General features: G+C 41.5%; 1 protein-coding gene across 1 annotated transcript in view; it reads right to left on the reverse strand.

The window, feature by feature from the left end:
* CD9 (CD9 molecule) overlaps positions 1-22,527 on the reverse strand; it is a 35,470-nt gene that overhangs the window by 7,017 nt on the left and 5,926 nt on the right. Inside the window, exons 2-3 of the mRNA XM_083738965.1 lie at positions 3,733-3,835; positions 1,825-1,922 (exon numbers count right to left, since the gene is read on the reverse strand). Of these exons, the coding sequence (XP_083595091.1) occupies positions 1,825-1,922; positions 3,733-3,835 (201 nt within the window). The remainder of the gene's footprint in view (positions 1-1,824; positions 1,923-3,732; positions 3,836-22,527) is intronic.

Below are 22,527 nucleotides of genomic sequence, written 5' to 3' on the forward strand. Positions count from 1 at the left end.
CTGGGGTTGCAGCGCTCATCTCGCTTTATTGGCCGAGGGAGCTTGCGTACAGCTTCTGGGTCATGTGGCCAGCATGACTATGCCGCTTCTGGCAAACCAGAGCAGTGCACAGAAACACCGTTTACCTTCCCGCCGGAGTGGTACCTATTTATCTACTTGCACTTTGACGTGCTTTCGAACTGCTAGGTTGACAGGAGCAGGGACCGAGCAACGGGAGCTCACCCCGTGGCGGGGAGTCAAACCGCTGACCTTCTGATCAGCAAGTCCTAGGCTCTGTGGTTTAACCCACAGCGCCACCCACGTCCCGCTCTACATGGGTACTTACTGGGAAATTCCATGGGCTGCACCCAAAGCCTTAAATGGATGTTCTAAATCATAGAAGCCCATAGAAAGGAGGACGAATTAGGGAGTGGAAATAGTTCAAAGGCAAATTAGAGTGGTGCCTCGCAAGACGAAAAGAATCCGTTCTGCGAGTCTCTTCGTCTAGCGGTTTTTTTGTCTTGCGAAGCAATCCCATTGACGGATTAGTGGATTAGCACTATTAGTGGCTTTTAGCGGTTTATCAGCTTAGCGGCTTAGAAAAAGTGGGGGGGAAGGGGAAAAAACCCGCAGGAACTCGCAAGACATTTTCGTCTTGCGAAGCAAGCCCATAGGAAATTCGTTTTGCGAAGCACCTCCAAAACGGAAAACTCTTTCGTCTAGCGAGTTTTCTGTCTTGCGAGGCATTCGTCTTGCGGGGCACCACTGTATATCAAGACTTCCCACATGGAAGTAGATTTTAATCCCCGGCACCTCCAATTAAAAGGGATCCTCAGGTAGCAAAACTAGGAAAGCCTTCTTGGAGAACTTTTACTGGATGAAGTAGGGAGCACTGGGCTCGAGGTCTAACCATGCAGGGGTCAGCAAACTTTTTCAGCCGTGGGCCGGTCCACCATCCCTCAGACCATGTGGTGGGCAGGACTATATTTTGGGAAAAGAAATGAACCAATTCCTATTCCAACAAATAACCCAGAGATGCATTTTAAATAAAAGGACACATTCTACTCATGTAAAAACATGCTGATTCCCGGACTGTCCGCGGGCCGGATTGAGAAGGCAATTGGGCCGCATCCAGCCCACGGGCCTTAGGTTGCCTACCCCTGGCTCTAACGTGAATGAGTTTCACCACATGTAGGAGGATCCAGTTCTGTGACATAAACATTGAAATCTACCGTATTTTTCGCCCCATAGGGCGCACCACCCCATAGGACGCACCTAGGTTTTTTTTTTTGGGGGGGGGGGAAATAAAGGAAAAAAAAATTTTCCCCACAGGCACGGTGCTGGCATGGAGGAAGCCTGAGCTTCCCCCGACCACAGCCCCGAGAACAGCCTGCTATCCACAAGCCTAGGGAGCCCGGTGGGAAGTCGCGCCGGTCTCCCCAGGCTTGCGGAGAGCTGCGTGAAGCCCGGGGGCGCTCTTCAGCATGCCCCAGGCTTCGGAATGCAGGCAGCTCTGCGCAACCCTTGGGAGACCGGTGCGACTTTGCGCTGGGCTCCCGAGAGCTGCGACCCCTCTCGCTCTCCAGGCTTCAGCGAAAGCCTGCATTCGCCCCATAGGACGCACACACATTTCCCCTTCATTTTTGGAGGGGGAAAAGTGCGTCCTATAGGGCGAAAAATACGGTAACTTGTGTTGGCAACTTTTGCACAGTGTGCATTCTAGGAGGAGTTTATGTGCATTGTGAAGGAAAGTACTTCCTTTTGAAAACAGGATCCAGAAAGAATTCAGCAGACATGAAAGCGGTATAGCCTTCTACCTACCATATAATCTAATGCCATACTTACCAAACCAAGCATGCACTGGGACTCCTGTATCGCTCCACAGCACCCCAAGAAACCCACCAGCATTATGAGGGCACCAGCTCCAATTAGAACGTAAACCCCTGGAGGAAGAGGGATTTTAAAAAATCAAAACAGCGAAGATTTATTCTCAACTAAAAAAAAAAACTTCACATTTTCCAAGTTTGAACAACATGAAGGCTACCAGCTACACTGCCACTACTATTTATGTATTACATTTATGTACCACTTTTTCTTCCAAGGACCTCAAGGTTGTGTACATGGTTACACTAGCACCATTATTGTTGCTTCTTTAAAAAGAAAGCACTACTAGCAGTGTTTCAGAACAAGTTTCTATAAAAATGGGTTTTTGGTGGCGAGTGCAGAGGACGGGGGAAAGGCTATTTTGTCTATTCCCATAATAGAAATCCGTCACTTCTCTTATCACCAGAAAAGGTTTACAACAGTCCTTTTTAAGAGTATTTCCCTCCTGACTAGAGACTCCCTCATGACCCATCAAAGGTTATTTATCAGTTGTGCAAACCTTAATAATCCAGCTTCTGGACTCATCAAGACCCCAACTGCATCTGCAAATGTCTGCAAGCAGCCAGCACCTTCTACTCCTGCAGTCGGCCAGACAAAATGGCCATTCTCAGCCAATGGCCTTTAGATGACCACTTTACCCATAAAGAAAGATCTTTGCAATATATGTTGTGGAGGGCTGCCCTCAACACTTCTGCGTCACGGTACCTCTGTCCTCCTCCTAAGGAATCCATAAATTCCTCCGATTTTATTATCGGCTTCAGCACTGAACTATCAGTGTGAGAGACAACCTTTCCCCTCGTGCATGACCTGTGGGAAGATGGCTTTCCAACATCTTCCCACAATGCTTGAGGCCATATGAGAAAGTTACAACTGGCGAGCCATTAGTGCAATTCAAAGATGGCAGAGCATGCCATCCAAGTCTAGGGAGCATGGCATAAAATCCAGGCTGATTGCAATTCCAAAACACAAGAGGTTTAGCTGATGACATGTACATGGGGAAGAAGAAGAAGAAGAAGAAGAAGCCGCCCAGCAGTTGAAACTTCTGCCAGACAAGGACTAGGAAACCAGTAAAACCTTCATGGGGTCTGGATGGAATATATAACCATTAATAACTTTGCCAGTGTGTCAGTGGTCTGGGGATTAGCTAAGAAAAAAACTGACACTGGTTGGTACATTGGGAGGGGAGGGGAGGAAGCAAGGGAGAAAATCCCACAGACTTCTTTGTCCACAAATCCAATGTTCCTACAGTGGGACTGTCAAAAGAAAGGAAGGACAGCAATTTCCCTTTCTTCAAGGAATAGTAATCTAAGACCAGGATTCCATGCCTGGGATCATCCCCGCCCCAAAGTATTCTAAGGCTGCTTTTCTGGGAAAAACTAAAGATCAAAACAGTACAAAATATAATAATTATTTTACTATATTAATATTAAAGGTCTTTCCCAAGAGTGGCTTGGCTTGCTTTGTGCTAGAATCTCTTAAGGTGTATCCTTAGCGGTGATCATGAGATATCAAAGTATCCAATTTTCTGCCAAGTGGTGGCATATCTACACAATTTCAGATTTCCAGCTAGTGCAGAAGTGCCATATCCTTTTTAGGGTGCACACTAGACTCCTGTTTCCAGCTGGGAGATATATTTGTGTACATTTTTAGAGACCAAGGAATCTGAGATGGCACATATTAAAAAATTTCACTTTGCCAAGGGCAAGGAAACACCCTAATAATTTTGGTATCTATGTGAACAGGTCATTCCGTACCAAGAATCTTTACATATCTTATCATTGGTTTCCTTAGTCGCTGTTAATACTTTTAAAAGCAGTGTAGGTATCAAATGTACTGTTCATACCATTGAGCAAAAATTTTACAACATACCTGTATAGAATGTATTGTTATTCTCCTCCTGATCAAAAATATCTTTTGTCTGTTTATCAAATCGAAGCCATAGTCCAATTGCAAGGACTGCCGTTCCTGCAAGCTATGGAGAAAGGGGTGGGGAACAAAAAAAGAGAACATTTTAATTATGCATTTTACCATTTTAGGTGTATACCAAGTCAATTTTGGACAGTCCTCAGGTATTATTTACTTGTAAAATACCCATATGCATTAGACTAATTGGTTTTCAAACTTGTGGTCCTTTGGAAGCTGATATCATGAGAAGGGGTTCCCAGAAAGATTGCTTGTCGTGGCTGCAGTGTTCCCCGGGCAGTGTGGAGAGCACTTGGGGTGAAAACACATGGGTCACCATTTAATATAGTCCTGCGCCCACAGGTTTCACAAAAACAGAGAAGAGTGAAACTGCATTTTTGTTTAAATGGCTGAAGCCATCTGCCAAATCATACTGATCCTTGAGCATGCCAATACGTTTACACCTTTCACAATAAACATGTAGTTTATGTAGAAATGAGAGTTTGTAAGAACGTTAAGTAGAATTCTGCTGGGGTAACAGATATAAGATGTAAGAATTGCCTGTTCTGATTCAAAACAAGAGAGGCCCATCTACTACCATCTACTGTTTTCAAGAGCTGCCAACCAAATGCCCTTGGAATCTCTCAAACAGGCCATGATCATCTGCTACAAGCATCAGTACTTGGTCATTATGGCAGAACAGGAATTCTAGAAATCTTGGGTGGCAAATACAGGATCCCAGGATGGTTCTCTTTTTAAAAAGAGGGTTGGAAGAGAAGAAGAGAGAAGAGAAAAAGCTTGAAGGGGAGCTGCTCTTTTGCCTCTCCCCATCCCAAACTCTGAAAACTTACAGGTTTCTTAAGAGTGTCCTCAAGCTTTCCTAATTCACTGCAAAGTTATACAATTTGTGTTATGAAGGAGATTATGAAATTCTGGACACAAGACTGCCATTCATTATATTAATAATAACAATAAACAACAACAACAACAACAACAACAACAACAACAACAACTCTACTACTACTACTAAATGTTTTTATACTCATTTCTCCCAAACAACAACAACAACAACAACAACAACTCTACTACTACTACTAAATGTTTTTATACTCATTTCTCCCAAAGTGGGATTCTAGGAAAGAATGCCAGCACTTTACAGCTTTCTAAGGTGAGCTTTCGAAGATGCACATTCTGCTGTTGTGGAAGGTCTGGCTGAGCTGGTTGGGCCTCATTGCCACACTGTTATCTGCAAATGCGCTCTAGAATGCACAGACAGTACAATGTACATTGCAGAAGCTTGGTAGAATTCCTTCTTTTTGAAGGAAGCTTGTCACTAATCTTGTCATTGAGAAAGCCCTCAAGTTTTCCAGATGGCAGTTTGAAACCCACAGACCCATCTAGGGTATGGAAGCACCAATGCCAACTCACGGAAGATCCAATTCAAGGACACACTGTTTCATCTCTGAAAGGACAATTATTATTGCGTACAAGGCGTTCCCAGGAGAAGACCATTAAACCACTGCATAAATGGTTTTAAGAAAAGAATTCACAATAACGTGTCCTTGCAACATTTTAGAAATTTATCTTCAATTTACAAATGTGTGTTAATCCATTTTAAGTCTTAGATATATAAAATAAATGTTCATAAATGTACCAAGCAAACACATACAAATATGTGGTAAATCTGAAGAAGTGTGCATGCACACGTAAGCTTATACCAAGAACAAACGTAGTTGGTCTCTAAGGTGCTACTGGACAATTTATTCTTTTATATATTTCGACATACAAATATGTAAACCTCATGTCTGAAACCCACAGAAAAGTCCTGAAACCATTTTCTCTCTTCCAAATTGACCTCAAATATTTCTCTGCCTCCCCATTGTCTCTTTGCTCACAAATCCTGTCTCAAGGGCACATTTAAGATGTGAATAGGGTGAGCCTGTGACCTGCATTCAGAAGTTGAGTAGTTATCATAACAAAAGAGTGGCCAGGATGCCCGGGTAATCCAATCAGGTAACCTGTCAGACAGGATAAAAACAAGGCACTCAGATTTCTGTTGTAGTCCACCCCTTCTCTGATGTATTAAGGGGGCGGTCTTGGGCTACACCCCTTCTGTGCTGTAGGTATGATGTATCTGGGGTGGGCAATTTCAAAGTCTATATAAGGGCTTGCACACCTTTGTCCAGGGTCCCTCCCCCCTCCTGTTTGTGTGTGTGTGGGGGGGGTACCCTGTAGCAACAGTTTTAATAAAGATCAGGCTTACTAGCTGCTTTGCTTCTCAATATTCTCTGGTTGGCTTCTGTTATTCTCTCCTACCAATAGGGAACCTATGTAAGGACCTTTATATGGGCTCTTGGGTACCCCAGAAGGGAAAAGGAGCAGTTTTTTCTCATAACACCTCCAAATTTAGGAACACAGGGAAAACTTTATGCAAGAGAATATTGATACATCTAGCTCATTACTGTGGAGGAGAAATGAAAGTATAAAACAATTGAAAGTGAAAGACAGACAAATGTGTTTATGAGAAATGGTGGGTCCTGCAACTCTGGGCTGGATGGAATGTAAGGTCTGCATAAACTGATAGCAACAGGTATCCTTCACCAGACCACGTAGGCTCAGGTAGTTTATCTCAAGACGTGATTATCTCCTAGGGGCAAACACACAAACAAGAGGGAGGAAGACCAGATGATCTTGTTTTGTGAGTGGAAAATTCCTACTATTCCCATGGGTATCTCTTTGGGTTATGTCACACTTAGTAGAAATAGGAGTGTGTTTTAGCTGCTGGGTGTCCCATTTGCCTCATTCACATGGTGAGAGTAAGTTGGGAAGCACTGCAACGTTCTCACAAATTTGTCGTTTTACTGACAACGGTTTCTGGGGTTCCATCGGCCACTCCAAACATCCTGGGTTGGGGGCTTGAATCCGGACACTTCCGTAACAGTGACCTGCTACATGTAAAGCAGGTTTATACCTGAGCCACAGCCCTTCCCTTTGCAATGGCTTGCTAGACGAGAAAGGAAGCATCACAAATCCAACAAGAAGGTGAAAATGTTTGTAACATTTGATATCCCTCAAACGCTAGTCTTTTCCCAATGGAGGCAGTTCACCCTAGAAAAACCTGTACAGTGGTACCTTGGTTTACAATCATAATCTGTTGCGGAGGTTCATTTGTAAACCAAAACAGGTTGCAACCCAAGATGCGCTTTCGCCAATGGGGCCTCCCCCCAAAATTTGTTCGTAATCCAAAAAAAAAGGGGTTGTAATCAGAAAAAATATTGCAAACCGGGACATGCACTTCGGGGTTTGACGTGTTTGTAATCCAAAACGTATGCAGACCAAGGAACCACTGTACAATGAAAGGAAGCCTGTACCATAGCGTATAGAGAAGGTGTCAGATTCAAGCCAGTGTTTGAAATTTGTCAGATGGCAGATGAAGGTGATGGACTATTTGGGATTGGCAGAAATGACTAGCAGAATCCGAGACCAGGGAGAAGAGTCGGCGGAAGAAGATTGGAAGAAATTTAAAGACTATTTACAGAAATATTGTAAAATTAATGAATGTTAGAATAATGTTGGATAGAAATTAAGTGGCTTCCAGCTGTAATGCTTAAGAGAATATGAAAAAAAGGTTTAGAAATAGGTAAAAATTTAATGGTAAGGATTTGCTGAACTAACAATCTGAATTGGAATACAAAAAAGGGAGGTATGAGGAGGTCCGGGAAATAGGTTAAAGGAAAATAAGTAATGGAAACTCTCTGTGTTTTTAATTATTTTTATTTTTGTATTTTTGGTACTTTTTCTTTTTATTTTTCATTGCATTGTTATTGAAAATCTTAATAAATATTCTATTTTAAAAAAAGAAAAGAAATTTGTCAGGCACATTTTGCACCTGGCTACCAAGTGAAGTTATGGTTTTCCCAGTAGTGATGTATGGAAGTGAGAGCTGGACCATAAAGAAGGCTGATCGCCGAAGAATTGATGCTTTTGAATTCTGGTGCTGGAGGAGACTCTTGAGAGTCCCATGGACTGCAAGAAGATCAAACCTCTCCATTCTTAAGGAAATCAACCCTGAGTGCTCACTGGAAGGACAGATTGTGAAGCTGAGGCTCCAGTACTTTGGCCACCTCCTGAGAAGAGAAGACTCCCTGGAAAAGACCCTGATGTTGGGAAAGATGGAGGGCACAAGGAGAAGGGGACGGCAGAGGACGAGATGGTTGGATAGTGTTTTCGAGGTTACCAGCATGAGTTTGACCAAACTGCAGGAGGCAGTGGAGGACAGAGGTGCCTGGCGTTCTCTGGTCCATGGGGTCACGAAGAGTCGGACACGACTAAACGACTAAACAAACAAACACCAAGTGAATTTGCCTGGTGCCACGATGGTGCCTGGCATCTACACCATCTCAAGATGCAAGCCTGGGGATCCTTTAATCTCAACTGTTTTCACACGCTAGCAACACATCCTATAGAATTCTGTTATATTTTATCTGCACAGTCAGAATATTTCAGGAACCAAAAAGTCGTACAGCAGTACCTCGTTTTGCGACCAGGATCCCTTCCAGAGCCCCGGTTGGTGGCCGGAAAGGATGCTGGACAAAGTGCCGCGTCTGCGCGTGCACACAGAGAGGTTTGTGCTTCTGCGCATGTGTGATTTAGCGCTTCTGCACATGCGCGAGCGGCGAATCCAGAAGTAACCCGTTCCGGTACTTCCGGGTTTGCCGCGGACGTTCAATGGAACAGGTGCTCGACGAGGCGGACGCTAGATGAGGTACCACTGTATTGAAAAATATGACTTTCATCTATTTCTTTTATCTCACATTTAATTGCATTATGATCTGAAAGTATCTTTGGTTGAATTTCAATTTTTATAACTCTAGGTACTAATTTGCTGGATGTCCAAACATAGTCTATTCTTGCAGCTGATTGATTTGGTTCTGAAAAATGAGTAAATTGTTTTTCTAATATGACTTGCAAGCCATCTGCCCCTATAATGCAGTGTTCCCCAACCTTGGGCCTCCAGCTGTTTTTGGACTGCAACTCCCATCATCTTATTGTCAATACAATAAGAGCAAGGAAACTTACAGGTGACTGTTTGATCACATTTAAGGACAAAGAAATGAGAAATAGGATCCTTCAAAAGAATAGAGAAAAGAGGTTAAATATAGATGGGAATTATATAATTATCTTTAAAGATATCCCAATCAGATTTCTTAAACAAAGAGACCACTATAAATTCTTGGCGCAAACATTGAAGAGAAATAAGATTGAATTTAGATGGGAATTCCCAGAAGGGTTATCATTTATGTATAGAGGTAAGAGACATAAGTTAACAAATCAAGAAGAAACCGGGAAATTCCTGAGGAAATATAAGGAATTAAAAGTGGAGACGCGTGAAATTGGAGTTGCAGAGGGGGCCCCATCAGAAGAACCAGGACCAGGGGAGGAAGAGGAGGAGGGAGGAAGTAGATCGGACGAAGAGGCAGAGGAGGAGGTGGAGGACTCAGGGAATTTATAAAGAAAAGGAGAATATAAAGAAAACTTAAGTAAAATTTAGGCACTATGGGATTAAAAATCTGGAACTGGAATATTAATGGGATGAACGATAAAAAAAGGAGAAATAAAATCGAGCAATATCTGAAAAAGAAAAATCTGGACATTATCTGTCTCCAGGAGACGCATATAGCTAGAAGGCACAGGAGAGTGCTAATTAATAAAAGGTTGGGAAATGAATTCGAATCCTCAGACAAGAAAAAGAAAAGAGGGGTGGTATTGTATATTAAAAATAAAATGGAAGCCAAAACAATATTTAAATATGATTAGGGAAGGATGATAGGGGTTAGTGTTACCTGGCAAGGGGAGAAGTTGATGGTAGTAGGGGTATATGCCCCAAATGGTAGTAAAACGGAATTCTTTAGAAAACTGGAAGAGAAGCTAATGGAATACGTAGATCAAAAAATAATTCTAATGGGTGATATGAATGGGGTTGTTTCGTTAGAAGTGGATAGACTTAGAGAAGGAGCAAACAAAGAAGGAAAATTACCAAAATCCTTCTTTTCTATGGTGGAAAATTGTAATTTGGTGGACATTTGGCGTCTGAGACACCCACTTGATAAACAATTCACCTTTCATTCTGAACCCAACCAATCGATGTCACGCATAGATCAGATATGGGTCTCAAATGAACTATGCCCAAGAGCTAAACTAATAGAAATAAGACCGAGAATAATCTCGGATCATAGCCCAATAGAGCTCAAATTGGAGAGTTTAGAGACAAGAACCTTTAGATGGAGACTGAAAGATTATCTTCTAGACGACCAGAAAGTTGTGGAAAATGCACGGAAAAAACTGATAGATTATTTTGCGGACAATTGTGGCAAAAGAATAAAGGATAGTGTAGTATGGGACGCTAGCAAGGCAGTGATAAGAGGATATTTTATTCAACAGAATGCAATTAAAAATAGGAATAGAGAGAAAAATAAAGTGGAAATTCTAAAACAGATAATGTTAAATGAACAAAAACTATCTCAAAAACCCAACTGCCAAGAAACAAAAGAAAGAACAAAAATTTTGCAATCCCAGTTTGCCACAATAATAAATAGGGAGGTGGAGTGGAATATCAAAAAATTAAGACAAAAATTTTTTGAATTTTCCAATAAATCAGGCAAATGGCTTGCCTGGCAAATCAAAAAAAGGAAGGAGCAGGGCACAATTAATAAAATAACAATGGGGGGGGATAGAAAGAACTGATCCCAAAGAAATTAGGAGTGAATTCCTTAATTACTACAGGAGTCTGTATAAGGACCAGGAGAGAGTAGGCCTAAGGAGGATAGAGAGATTTTTGAAGGGAAAAAAGGTGCAAAAAATTTCAACAGAGGAAAAGCAACGTTTGAATATACCAATTGGAATTGAGGAGATAGAGGAGGTAATTAAAGATCTAAAGAGGGGTAAAGCACCAGGCCCCGATGGATTTACTGCTGGTTATTACAAAGAGATGAAATCTATTTTGGCGAGACCTCTGAAAGAGACTATGAATAACATCTTAAAGAAAGGAGAAATCCCAGAGACTTGGAAAGAGGCATATATTACGTATATCCCCAAACAGGATGCAGATCCAACTCAAGTTAAAAATTATAGACCAATTTCACTGCTAAATACAGATTATAAGATATTCGCAGGAATTCTGGCAAAAAGGTTAAAGAATTTGTTATCAGAAATTATTCACAAGGATCAGGCGGGATTTCTGCCAGGTCGGCAAATGAGAAACAATACAAGAAATATAATTAACATGCTAGAATACCTATCGGTTAGAATTGATAAACAAGCTATAATGATGTTTGTAGATGCCGAGAAGGCATTTGACAATGTGATATGGAACTTCATGCTGAAAAACCTAGAACACATGGATGTTGGTAACGATTTTTTCAACGGGGTAAAAGCAATATACACAGAACAGAGGGCCAAACTGATCATAAACAGTATGGTGACGGAAGAGATAAAGATACAGAAGGGAACAAGACAGGGTTGTCCACTCTCCCCGTTACTATTTATAATAGTACTAGAAGTCCTCTTGAATTCAATAAGACAAAACGGGAATATAAAAGGAGTGTCACTAGGAGGGAATGTGTACAAGACCAAAGCATTCGCCGACGATTTAGTAATAATGACAGAAGAACCAACAACTGCAATAGAAGAAATATTAAAGGAAATAGAACAATTCGGAGAAGTAGCAGGTTTCAAACTAAATAAGACAAAAACGAAAATGATAGGAAAAATGTGGACCCAAAGACAATAGAAATAATTCAACAACAATCACAGATAGAGATGGTTAAAAAAGCCAAATATCTCGGCATTTGGCTGACATCCAAAAATATAGATTTATTCAAAAATAACTATGAGCTGATGTGGAGGGAAATAAAGAAAGATTTGGAGAAGTGGGGAGGGTTGAAATTGTCATTTTGGGGAAGGATCAATATAATCAAGATGAATGTCCTATCAAGGTTAATGTTTCTATTCCAGACTACCCTATAATCAAGGGGAATTGAATCTTTAAAGAATGGCAAAGGATAGTCTCGAGATTCATATGGCAGGGCAAAAAGCCCAGAATCCAGTTTAAATTATTGACAGATGTTAAGGAAAGGGGGGGCTTTGCCCTGCCAGACCTGAAACTGTACTATGAGGCTTCATGCCTATGTTGGATAAAAGAGTGGGTAAAGTTGGCGAACACGGAGTTACTTGATTTGGAGGGCTTCGACAACAGTTTCGGCTGGCACGCCTATTTATGGAAGAACAAAAGGAAAGTACATAGGGGGTTTGAAAACCATATTTTCAGAGGGCCGCTAATTGAAGTGTGGGAAAGATATAAAAATCTGCTAGAGCCGAAAACTCCACATTGGCTATCACCTCTCGAAGTAATGAGTATAAAGACTACCAATATGAGAAGTAATTGGGCAACATATAATCAGCTATTAACCAAGGACGATGGGAAGTGGAAGCTTAAAAAGTACGAACAAGTGAAGGAGCATGTCTATGACTGGTTACATCACTATCAGGTGAACCAGATGTTTAGTAAAGATATTAAAGAAAGAGGCTACGCAGATAAAGATTCTAAATACCAGACGGAGATAATAAACAATGAAATGAAAATCATATCGAAAATGTACAGAATGTTGTTAGACTGGAACCTAGGTGATGAGGAAGTCAAATCAGTGATGATCCGCTGGGCAAAGGATATAGGCCATAGTATACAATTCGAGGACTGGGGAAAAACTCTGGAAGGATGGGCTAAACTTTACGGCGTGTATAACGATAAAGGAAAATGTCATGAAGATGTTTTATAGGTGGTATCTGACGCCTATGAAATTATCGAAAATGTTTAAGGTGGATAAAAAGTGCTGGAAATGTAAAGATAATGAGGGCTCCTTCTACCATATGTGGTGGGAGTGTGGAAGGGTGAAGCAGTTCTGGGAGAAAATATACACTGAATTAAAGAAGATATTAAAGTACACGTTTATAAAGAAACCAGAAATCTTCTTACTAGGGATATTAGGACAAGAGATAAGAAAGGATGATCATAGACTAGTATACTATGCGGTTACAGCAGCAAGGGTAGTACTAGCCCAGAAGTGGAAACAGCAGGAAATGCCAACGGTGGAGGAGTGGAGGTTTAAGCTGCTGGACTACGCAGAGTTGGATAAATTAACAGGAAAAGTTAGATATTTAAGAGACCAAGTGTTCATCAAGGATTGGGGAAAGTATGTAGATTATCTGGAATGTATTAGTGAAGGACAAACAACACTAAAGGGATTCAGAGACGCACTGTGAAAGAACAAGAGTTATTGTCTAAAGCAAATAGGAGATAGGAGTAGGCATAATGATAATACAAGTAAAGAAACGTGTAACTTTATTTATCGCTCCGAATGATTTACGGACAAGTTGAAGGAAGTCTTGATAGGGATGGCTAGGTGACACGGTTGATGGGAAAGCAATAATTCAGTGTACTCTTTCTTTCTTTTTCTGTGTACTTATTTTTTTTAATGTATTTCTCTTTTATATGTGTGTGTTAATCTTTATTTTCTTATATGGAAATAACTAATAAAAAGTACCTTGAAAAAAAGAAGAAGAAGAAAGGCCTGTGCCTGAGATTTTGGTGAACGACTGCCAACTGGAACGGATGGCGTAAGTCTTAAGTGGAACTTAAGATATTGCTAGAGGGGAGAGACTGATGGAACATCAAGGGCAAACCTTTTCCACCTGCCTCACGTCACCCCTTGCCTCAGACCTTTCTAAGGAGCAGCTGCCACCTAAGTATTTATTCTTGCTCTCTCCAGCATTTGTTGTGAGGGACTGCACTTCGCCCCCTTTTTTTTGCAGGAACATGGCTGCATTGGGCTTTAAATATTTCTGAAATGTTTAAGATTTTGTTACCTTAATTTTTTATATTTTGTATTCTTTTTGTTGCACAGCCTTGGGGGGCTCTCCCCCTTTTTGGGCCGCATCTTATCAATAAACAGTAACGTAACATACTGGATGAGAGTTATCTAGCGCTTTATCATTACGTGGTGAAATATCACATGTTACAGTTCCATGTGTGAGCTGACCCAGAGAAGCAGCATGTGAGGCAGGTCTCACAAAAGCAACACAACACACAAACAGAGCCAATGCTTTAATTCTGTCAAGGTTTCTTTTGTAGCTTGAAAACACCTCTGATTACGATATCTTTATTGTCATTGTCCCTTGCAGAACAATGAAATTGAAAAACTACATAAAACATTCAAAAACCCCTAAAAACTCTAAAGCCCCATTTTAAAATACACTATACTACAGAGACCCCTTATGCTGCGTTTAGAACCAGAATTGCATTTACGTAGAAACTGTTTCTCAGGCGGCTAGTCCTGGCCTTTATAACCCTATACCTTCTTGCAGAAGGCAGAAGTTGAAAGAGATCATTTCCGGGGTGCGCACTATCCTGCGCTATCGCTGCCGCTTTCTTATGGCACCTGGCAGCATAGATTTGATCCAAGGTGGGAAGAGTGCACCCAATTATTCTCTCTGCAGTCTTTACAACCCTGGATAGCATTGTTTTTCCCCTGGCCATGCAGCTCCCAAACCACACCTACAGACCATAAGTTAGTACGCTCTCCACAGTGCAATGGTAAAATGCCATCAACAGGTCCTTTGAGAGATTGTTTTTCCGGAGGATTCTCAGAAAATGTAACCTCTGCTGTTGTGGATCTCACTGAACACTGAAGAGTCACTGCAATATTCTTACACAAGTTATCCGCTGAGAACAGTGCTATATAAACCAGTTTCTCATATTTAAAGTCTCATGCGCATCCTTTGCACTTGTCAGCCTTCATGAAAAGAAGAAGGGCATCAAAAATGCACCAACGTCCTGATTTGGAGGTGGTGATTAGCAGCTCTTAAAGGAGATCTCAGCAGCTACATTGAGAGAAGTTTCAAACATTGCCAGTGTAACAAACTTTACAAGTTTTTCCTTCCCTCTTCTGGTTGTTTGGGAATGCATAGCTCCCCTCTCCTTCACAGTTGCTAGGATAAGTGGATGGCTCTATCAGACCAACACAAAGAGATGCTGCAAGGTATCAAGTAGCTCAATGGCCACATTCTAGTCTAACATCCTCATGTTCCTAAGAGCTACCCAATCATCTGGGCACAGGGCCACAAGGAGGAGGAAACTGGAATCATCTGCTTCCATTTGTAACCATTGAATGAATGTCATTTCATTCAAACTCAGCACAAACTTAGTTCAAAACAAATGCTATACAGTGGTGCCTCGCAAGACGAAATTAATCCGTTCCGCGAGTCTCTTCGTCTAGCGGTTTTTTCGTCTTGCGAAGCACGGCTATTAGCGGCTTAGTGGCTATTAACAGCTTAGCGGCTTTAAGAAAAAGGAAAAAAACTCGCAAGAACTCGCAAGATGTTTCGTCTTGCGAAGCAAGCCCATAGGGAAATTCGTCTAGCGAAGCGACGCAAAAACCGCAAAACCCTTTCGTCTTGCGCGTTTTTCGTTTTGCGAGGCATTCGTCTTGCGGGGCACCACTGTAATATAAGGAAAGTGAGAACCAGGTTTCACATGCCCCTGTGTAACATCTGAACCAGGTCAGTGTGCTGTGGCATGAAGTTTTCATTGACAACACTTTATTGTATTACGAACACTTCTTAAGAAGCGATCCACAGCTATCTTGGTGGGGCGGGTAAGTTCCTGGTGTGTTTAACCACAAATTGGCAATTAGGAAAGCAGGATAACATCTTCCCTGTAGACAACACCCTCCCTTCTGAAGCACACGTTTCTCCTACTGCTTCTGGCTACAACTAACCTGGTGTAGACAGTGATATATCACAAAGAATTACTGCATTTCTGATGAACTGTGGACTGCCTTGCTTGCTTTTGAAGTTACTTTTTAATGTCCATTGGCTACAAACAGTAAAATCTAAGGTGGAAGTAGGAGAGGAGAGAGAAAATGTGGTACAGTGTTGTGGAGCCTAAGGTCTTAGATGAGACAAGAATCGGAAGATATCATCTGAACTTCTTCTGCAGCGCACTTTGTGCATCTGTCTACACAGGGGAGCCATAAGAGGGGAGCCAGAGTGGAGTAGCTTAGCCCTCTTCTTTTCTTCCTCTCTTTGCAAAGCCAAGTTGGCTCAGCAGCCAGGATGAGTGTCAACTTAGCAAATTTCTAGCTCTTGTGATTTAGCAGGACAACACAACCCAAAAAACACACATACGTAATTATCCTCCAATACAGAATCACACTTCCAGTTCAACATGGCTACTGTATACATGTGAAATGGAAGGCTGAATGCATTTTGGCACTCCATGTGCACTTTAAACAAACGTTATCCACTCCTCGGAAAGAAAGTTAACTCTCAGTGCGAGGAAAGGGGCTGCAACCTCAGGATGGCAAGACTGTACACAATGGAACAAACAAGGCACCTCAAGAATAGTCCTAAGAGGCAGAACAGAGATGGCACGTAAGAATAGATGGTGCATGAAAACACTCCAAATGACTCTGAGGATAGCATCCACGCAAGTCTTGAATAAAAGCAACCCAAGAACAGCAGTTCTGCCTGCCACCCCAAGCCTTAACTTGCACCCACAGTGCAAGTCTAAGCAGGGGAAGAATTGATTTTTTGGCACAATATGAGAAAATCTGGCCTTGCCAAAGGGTAGATGGTGCAATTTATGTTCAGAGGGTGGAAATAACCTTTTCAGTCACAAAGGAGAGAAAAACCACATGGTGCCACAGAATTCCTAGGAATGGGCCGGGACTGGATTAGAGTTATGCTAGGATATCCGGGCACACAGTAATTTGATGATTGTGTATGGATTTCATAGTTGTAAACTATTTAGGAGCCATTTTGGCATATACCTATAAAATAAATAGATGGTGATGGCACCTAGAGCTTTTTGAAATATAAATTTCAGCCCTGTGCTGCCCCAAAATGTATATTTTTCAAATCCTAGTGCAGGGAAGATTCCTCCATAGCCAGTGGCTAAGGTCCTAAGTCAAAGCCAATTGCCAGCTTCCAGTTAAAGCTGAGAAAGAGAAATGAGGGCAAAATAATCACAGAGAGGGATCTGAGTGCAAATGTCAATATAGCTCAATACATCCTATAAATAATAATAATAATAATAATAATAATAATAATAATAATAATAATAATTTTTATTTATATCCTGCCCTCCCCAGCCGAAGCTGGGCTCAGGGCGGCTAACAACAATCAAAATAATCCAACATTCTAAAAACATTCATTATAAAATTAATTAAAATCAAATGAAATGGGGGAGGGGGCAGAAGAGTTACGCAACAGCTTCCAAGACCCTAGCACTGCATTTAAATAGGGCAAGTGGTATTTCCCCTTAGCAATAAAAACTCAGCTCCAGATTGGTCTCCTTGTGTAATTTTGCCCTAAATAGCCAAACATTGCTAGAGGTTAATTAGGCAATTTCCAGAAACTTGGGTAATATTCTTTCTGTGTATGCACCACCAAGCAACTTTTACAGCTAAATGATGTTTGATGAATTTCCCTGTTAATCACTGACACCTATTTGCCTTTCCAATATGTAAAATGCCTCTTTGTAAAAGGAAGCCTTTTTCTAGACAGAATCACCCTTCAGGCTTAACCGGGACATCCCTTGTCTCTGCTGAACAAACATGGACACTAAGGCATTGGGGAAGATTTCCTCTAACGTGTAATTTAATCCAGAGTATAAACACTGCAGGATAGGCTACTGCAAAATGCAAACAGCAGTCTGAGAATCACTCTGAGGCCTCGTGGAGGCGGGATGTGCTCAGGCAACAATCTTTGGCATAAATGCCCCTATTCAGAACAAATATAGAAAAAATGTCCCTGTTTTCATCAGAGACATGTTATTGTTTTCCATGCAAGTTCTAACCTTGTACATAACTGAACTTGGTGTTCAGAAAACTTGCACAGGATTGTGCAAGTTTGTACGCATAATTTTGTGTGTGTTGTACGCATTGTGTTGTACGCATAATTTGGCAAAAATAAGGACAATATATTTTTTACCACATTTTGTATTAAACCGTGTAAATATACGGCATATAAACAACTTTGCTGATCTGCAAGCACTTTCATAATTAATGAATTTCAATTTCCCACACGCAGCTCAGAGGAGACTTAGTTTATCAATCCATTTCAGTTGGGTTTTGGTACAGAAACAGCCCTTATCACCCTGTGGTAGTACCCATGCCAGGAGAGAGATGGAGAGTAGGACCGTGTTGGTTCTCCTAGACCAGTGGTGTCCAACCTTTTCTCAAAGAGGGCCAGATTTGATAAAGTGAAGGGCCGTGAGGGCCGACCAAAGGGCCAACCTTTTTTTTAGGATTGAAGTTCTTGAGCTTGAAGGCTGAAGTTGTTGAGGTTTTTTTTTTTTTTTTTAGGATTTTACCCCATTACCCCAGGAAATAAACTGCCACAGGGGCCGGATTAAACTAACCAATGGGCCGAATTAGGCCCCCAAAACAAACTTTGGACATGCCTGTCCTAGACCTTTCGGGGCTTTCCATACCACTGATCATAGTACCCTTCTAGATTTTGATCATTGGGACCTCTTTTATGGTAGTTGCCTTCTGTCCGGTGCTCCAGGACAACTCTCCCATTCCTTAGTACAGGGTAGGGTTTAATCTTGCTACCTATGCTTTTTGACATATACTGTATATATGGAACTGATTGAGATGCAATAAATATGTGGACATCAACTTCATTTCTATTTCTCATCTAATTTAGGTAAGTGGTAGTGACAAATAGGTGCTGAAGCACACTAACAGACTCCAGAGTCGTCCGCGACTGGACCTAACAGTCAGGGGGTACCTTTACCTTTTTTAGAGGCTACAGCAGGCTTCCTCAACCTCAGCCCTCCAGATGATTTTGGCCTACAACTCCCATGATCCCTAGCTAGCAAGACCAGTGGTCAGGGATGATGGGAATTGTAGTCTCAAAACATCTGGAGGGCCGAGGTTGAGGAAGGCTGGGCTACAGAGCCAAGCCTCTTAGGGTCCAAGCTTTATAGAAACAGACGGACTGCGGACATATTCATGACTATTCTATACAGGATCTACACTTCTCAAGAGGTCCAGGGTCTACTGCATGGCATTCTCTTGGTGAAGTAGAGATTATAGTTTAAAACAAATCACATCCATATCCTACAAGCAAGCATTTCCTCATTTCTTGAGGCAGCTGTCCTCTGTGCAAGAGAAGAGGAAGACATGACCTCATAGCCATTTATTTCCACATAGACAGTAAACAGGGATGTTTTTGACAGCAGACTGACCACCCGTCTATGTCCCATGTGCAGATTGTGCTTTGCTTATGTGCGTTCACTGTGACACAACCACAACAGGTTTCAACATGGAAGAACTACGCAAAGCCGCCTTTCCCTAGCAGCCAGTTTTGCTGAATCACAAGGGACCAGGCTTAAATCAACCGGGACTTCTGTGGGTACATCGTGCCCCAGCATGTTCAATGAAGTTCGCAGTACATACTCAGTAATCCTTTACAAACAGCCTTCTTGGAGATGTATTGTGCATGTACTGGAGATGAATGAATAGCTACTCAAGAAAATCTGCATTTAAAGGTTTTTACGTTGCTGTACTCCACCCTGACAGGGTGAGAGCAAAACAGAAATACTGTACAAACAAATATAATTAAGAGATTAGGGGTGAAACGAAGTGGAAAGCCTCATGCCACTTAACATTTATACACCATTTCAGATTTGTCATAGCTCATCTGTCATAAATGTATAATGTACTATTAAGTTAAAATGTGAGCTGCGAGTAGAAGTACTGGTGAAATTACCAGAACCTTTAACTAATGGAGCACCTGAAACCTCTGAAATGCTGTATTTGTGTGTGTGTGTTTTAATGTTATATTGAATTTTGCATTTATGGTACTACAGTGGTACCTCTGGATGCGAACGGGATCCGTTCCGGAGCCCTGTTCACATCCTGAAGCGAATGCAACCCGTGTCCGCGCATCGCCGCTTCTGCGCATGACGTCATTTTGAGCGTCTGCGCATGTGGTGAAACCGGTCGCCGTGGAGCACAACCTGAAAATGTTTAACCTGAAGTTACTTCAACCCGAGGTATGACTGTAATAAAAATAATTCATCAAAAAAGGGGTAAAGATTGCAAGATGTAGTAGGTGGGAAACTTGCTGGGAGACAGAGAAGAGACACTTATGAAACCCAAGAGTGCAAGAAAATGACAATTTGGTTAGGATTCTGACAATTACACTACTTTAAGAATAAGAGTGCCTCAAAGTATGGCATTTCTGTTCATTCTGAATCAAATTACCGCACTTTTTGCTCCATAAGACTCACTTTTTCCCTTCTAAAAAGTAAGGGGAAATGTGTGTGTGTCTTATGGAGTGAATGCAGGCTGCACAGCTATCCCAGAAGCCAGAACAGCAAGAGGGATTGCTGCTTTCACTGCGCAGCGATCCCTCTTGCTGTTCTGGCTTCTGAGATTCAGAATATTTTTTTCTTGTTTTCCTCCTCCAAAAACTGGGTGCGTCTTGTGGTCTGGTGCGTCTTATAGAGTGAAAAATACGGTATTCATCCTATCTTTCTGAAGCTTAGCATGGATATCTACCTCTTGTTGAATCAAACTTCAGTAAAGTTGGCTGTTGTTGTTTTTTTAAAGAAAATGGCTGTCTTATAGTACTTATAACATTTTTGCACTGAAGCACTGCTTTCCCACACTTGTGAAATGTTTAAATGTCTCTTCCCACTTTTATATCCCACTTTTCTTCCAAGGGGCTAAAAGGAGTTGTAGGGTCATACCTTGGGTTGCGAATGTGATCCGTGTGGGAGGCACGTTCGTAACCCGCAGTGTTCGCAGTCTGAAGTGCTGCGTCTGCGCACACGCATGACGTGATTTGGTGCGTCTGCGCATGATGTCATGTGCTTCTGCACATGTGCGAGCTCCAAAACCCGGAAGTAACCCGTTCTGGTACTTCCGGGTTTGGCACGGTCCGCAACTTGAAAATGCACAACCTGCAGCGTTCATAACCCGAGGTTATGTATGTGTACATGGTTCTTCCCCCTCAGGAATTTAGTGTCACAACAACCCCATGAGGTGCATTAGGCTGAGGGTATGTGATCAACCTGAGGTCACCCAGTGAGCTTTATGGCCAAGTGGATTCAATGAATCCTGACCTCCCAGGTTTTACTCAAACAACCTAACCACTACACCACACTGCCAAACAGAGCTAGATTTAGGTTTGATGAGGCCCTAAGCTACTGAAGGTAACAGGACCCTTTTTATGTCCAGCTGTCCTTTGTCAACAACAAATTGTCACTTTTGTGTATGTTGAGTTTATGCTGTATGGTAATTTATGGACCTATTAGGTATCTAAAGCCATTTGCACATTACAAATAGGAGCCTACACAACACAAAACACTGTTGCTGTATGCAGGTTTTACTTTATTTGTTTTTTATTCTTATATTTTAGAAATGTACATCCAGGTGTTTTTTCCTTTAATTTTTTGGGGGGCCCCTAAGAGAGTGGGGCCCTAAGCTATAGCTTGTTTAGCTTATACGTAAATCTGGCATTGCTGCCAAACATTGTGCAGTGACATATGGTAAGTTAAAGCATGTAAAGGATATCTTTTTTGTAATGGGTTAGCCTTAAATGTTCTGATAAATTGAATAAACTTGAATCATTGCTTTTCTGGTTTTACCCCTGGGTGTGTGGAAGAATTACTCTGCAGTTTTAAGCTTTGCAACCAGCAATTATGGAGAAGTTTACTAATAGAAGACAAATATTCCATAGAACCATGTAAGACATGTGTATACTATTGTAAAATGGTTTACAACTATTTGAAACCTGTAATGATTTCCAAGTAAAGCTTTGAAGATAAAATTATATGGTTGTCTATGCCCCCCAATTACGTATTTTAGTTCAAATATTTGCACTGTTAGAAAGCCTTTGATATGTCATTGCTTTTTTTCTGGGGGGATGCATACCCCTAAACATTTTGTGAATCTAACGGGAGAAGAAACTTGTATTTTCTGAGTCTCAGACAGAAGCAGGCGTTTAATGTGTGAAGCAGTGTGAAATGTGAATGTGTGGTGTTTTACTGGTGCAGGTTTGGCATCACTGAGGGGCCGTATTTCAATACAAGTAGGAAAATTACTGACTTTTTTCATCAACACAGCCAGCAAAGAAGTGTAAAGTTAATGATGACTCTGTGTAATATGAGGTAATGCATGTTCTTTGTACTTTTGTCCATTTACTGTATTTATTTCCCCCGATTTGAATTATAAAATGGAGATTTTCTTGAGTCACAATGAGAATACCCCTAAACATTTTTTTTTTGGGGGGGGAGCACTGGATATACTTGCACAGTACATAAAATTTACACAGCATACTTTTTTTGGCTTTCCTTACAACACATAGCTCAAAAAATGATAAATCAGATAGCAATAAACTTTGGTGCACCTGAACACTGGGTGCCAGCACTGCGGCAGAAAGCATGGGTGCACAAAGGCCCAGTTCTAAGCCAGCACATCACGTGAGGCGAGAAATGTGTTTACTGTGCCATGACTCCTCACAGTTTCCTTGCTTTTTTGGTGTCTAAACTTTTCAATTAAAGTGAAGGGTGTTTTTTCCCCAATTAAAAAGCATCTTAGAATATATCCTATGTTGCTTGGGGGAGGCAGCGGGGGCTGGATTGAGGAAGGATATATATTTATGAATACAGGCAAGTGGAGATTTCTCTAA

This window comes from Podarcis gaigeae, assembly GCF_964106915.1.
Source record: "Podarcis gaigeae genome assembly, chromosome: 5".
Classification (NCBI taxonomy): domain Eukaryota; kingdom Metazoa; phylum Chordata; class Lepidosauria; order Squamata; family Lacertidae; genus Podarcis; species Podarcis gaigeae.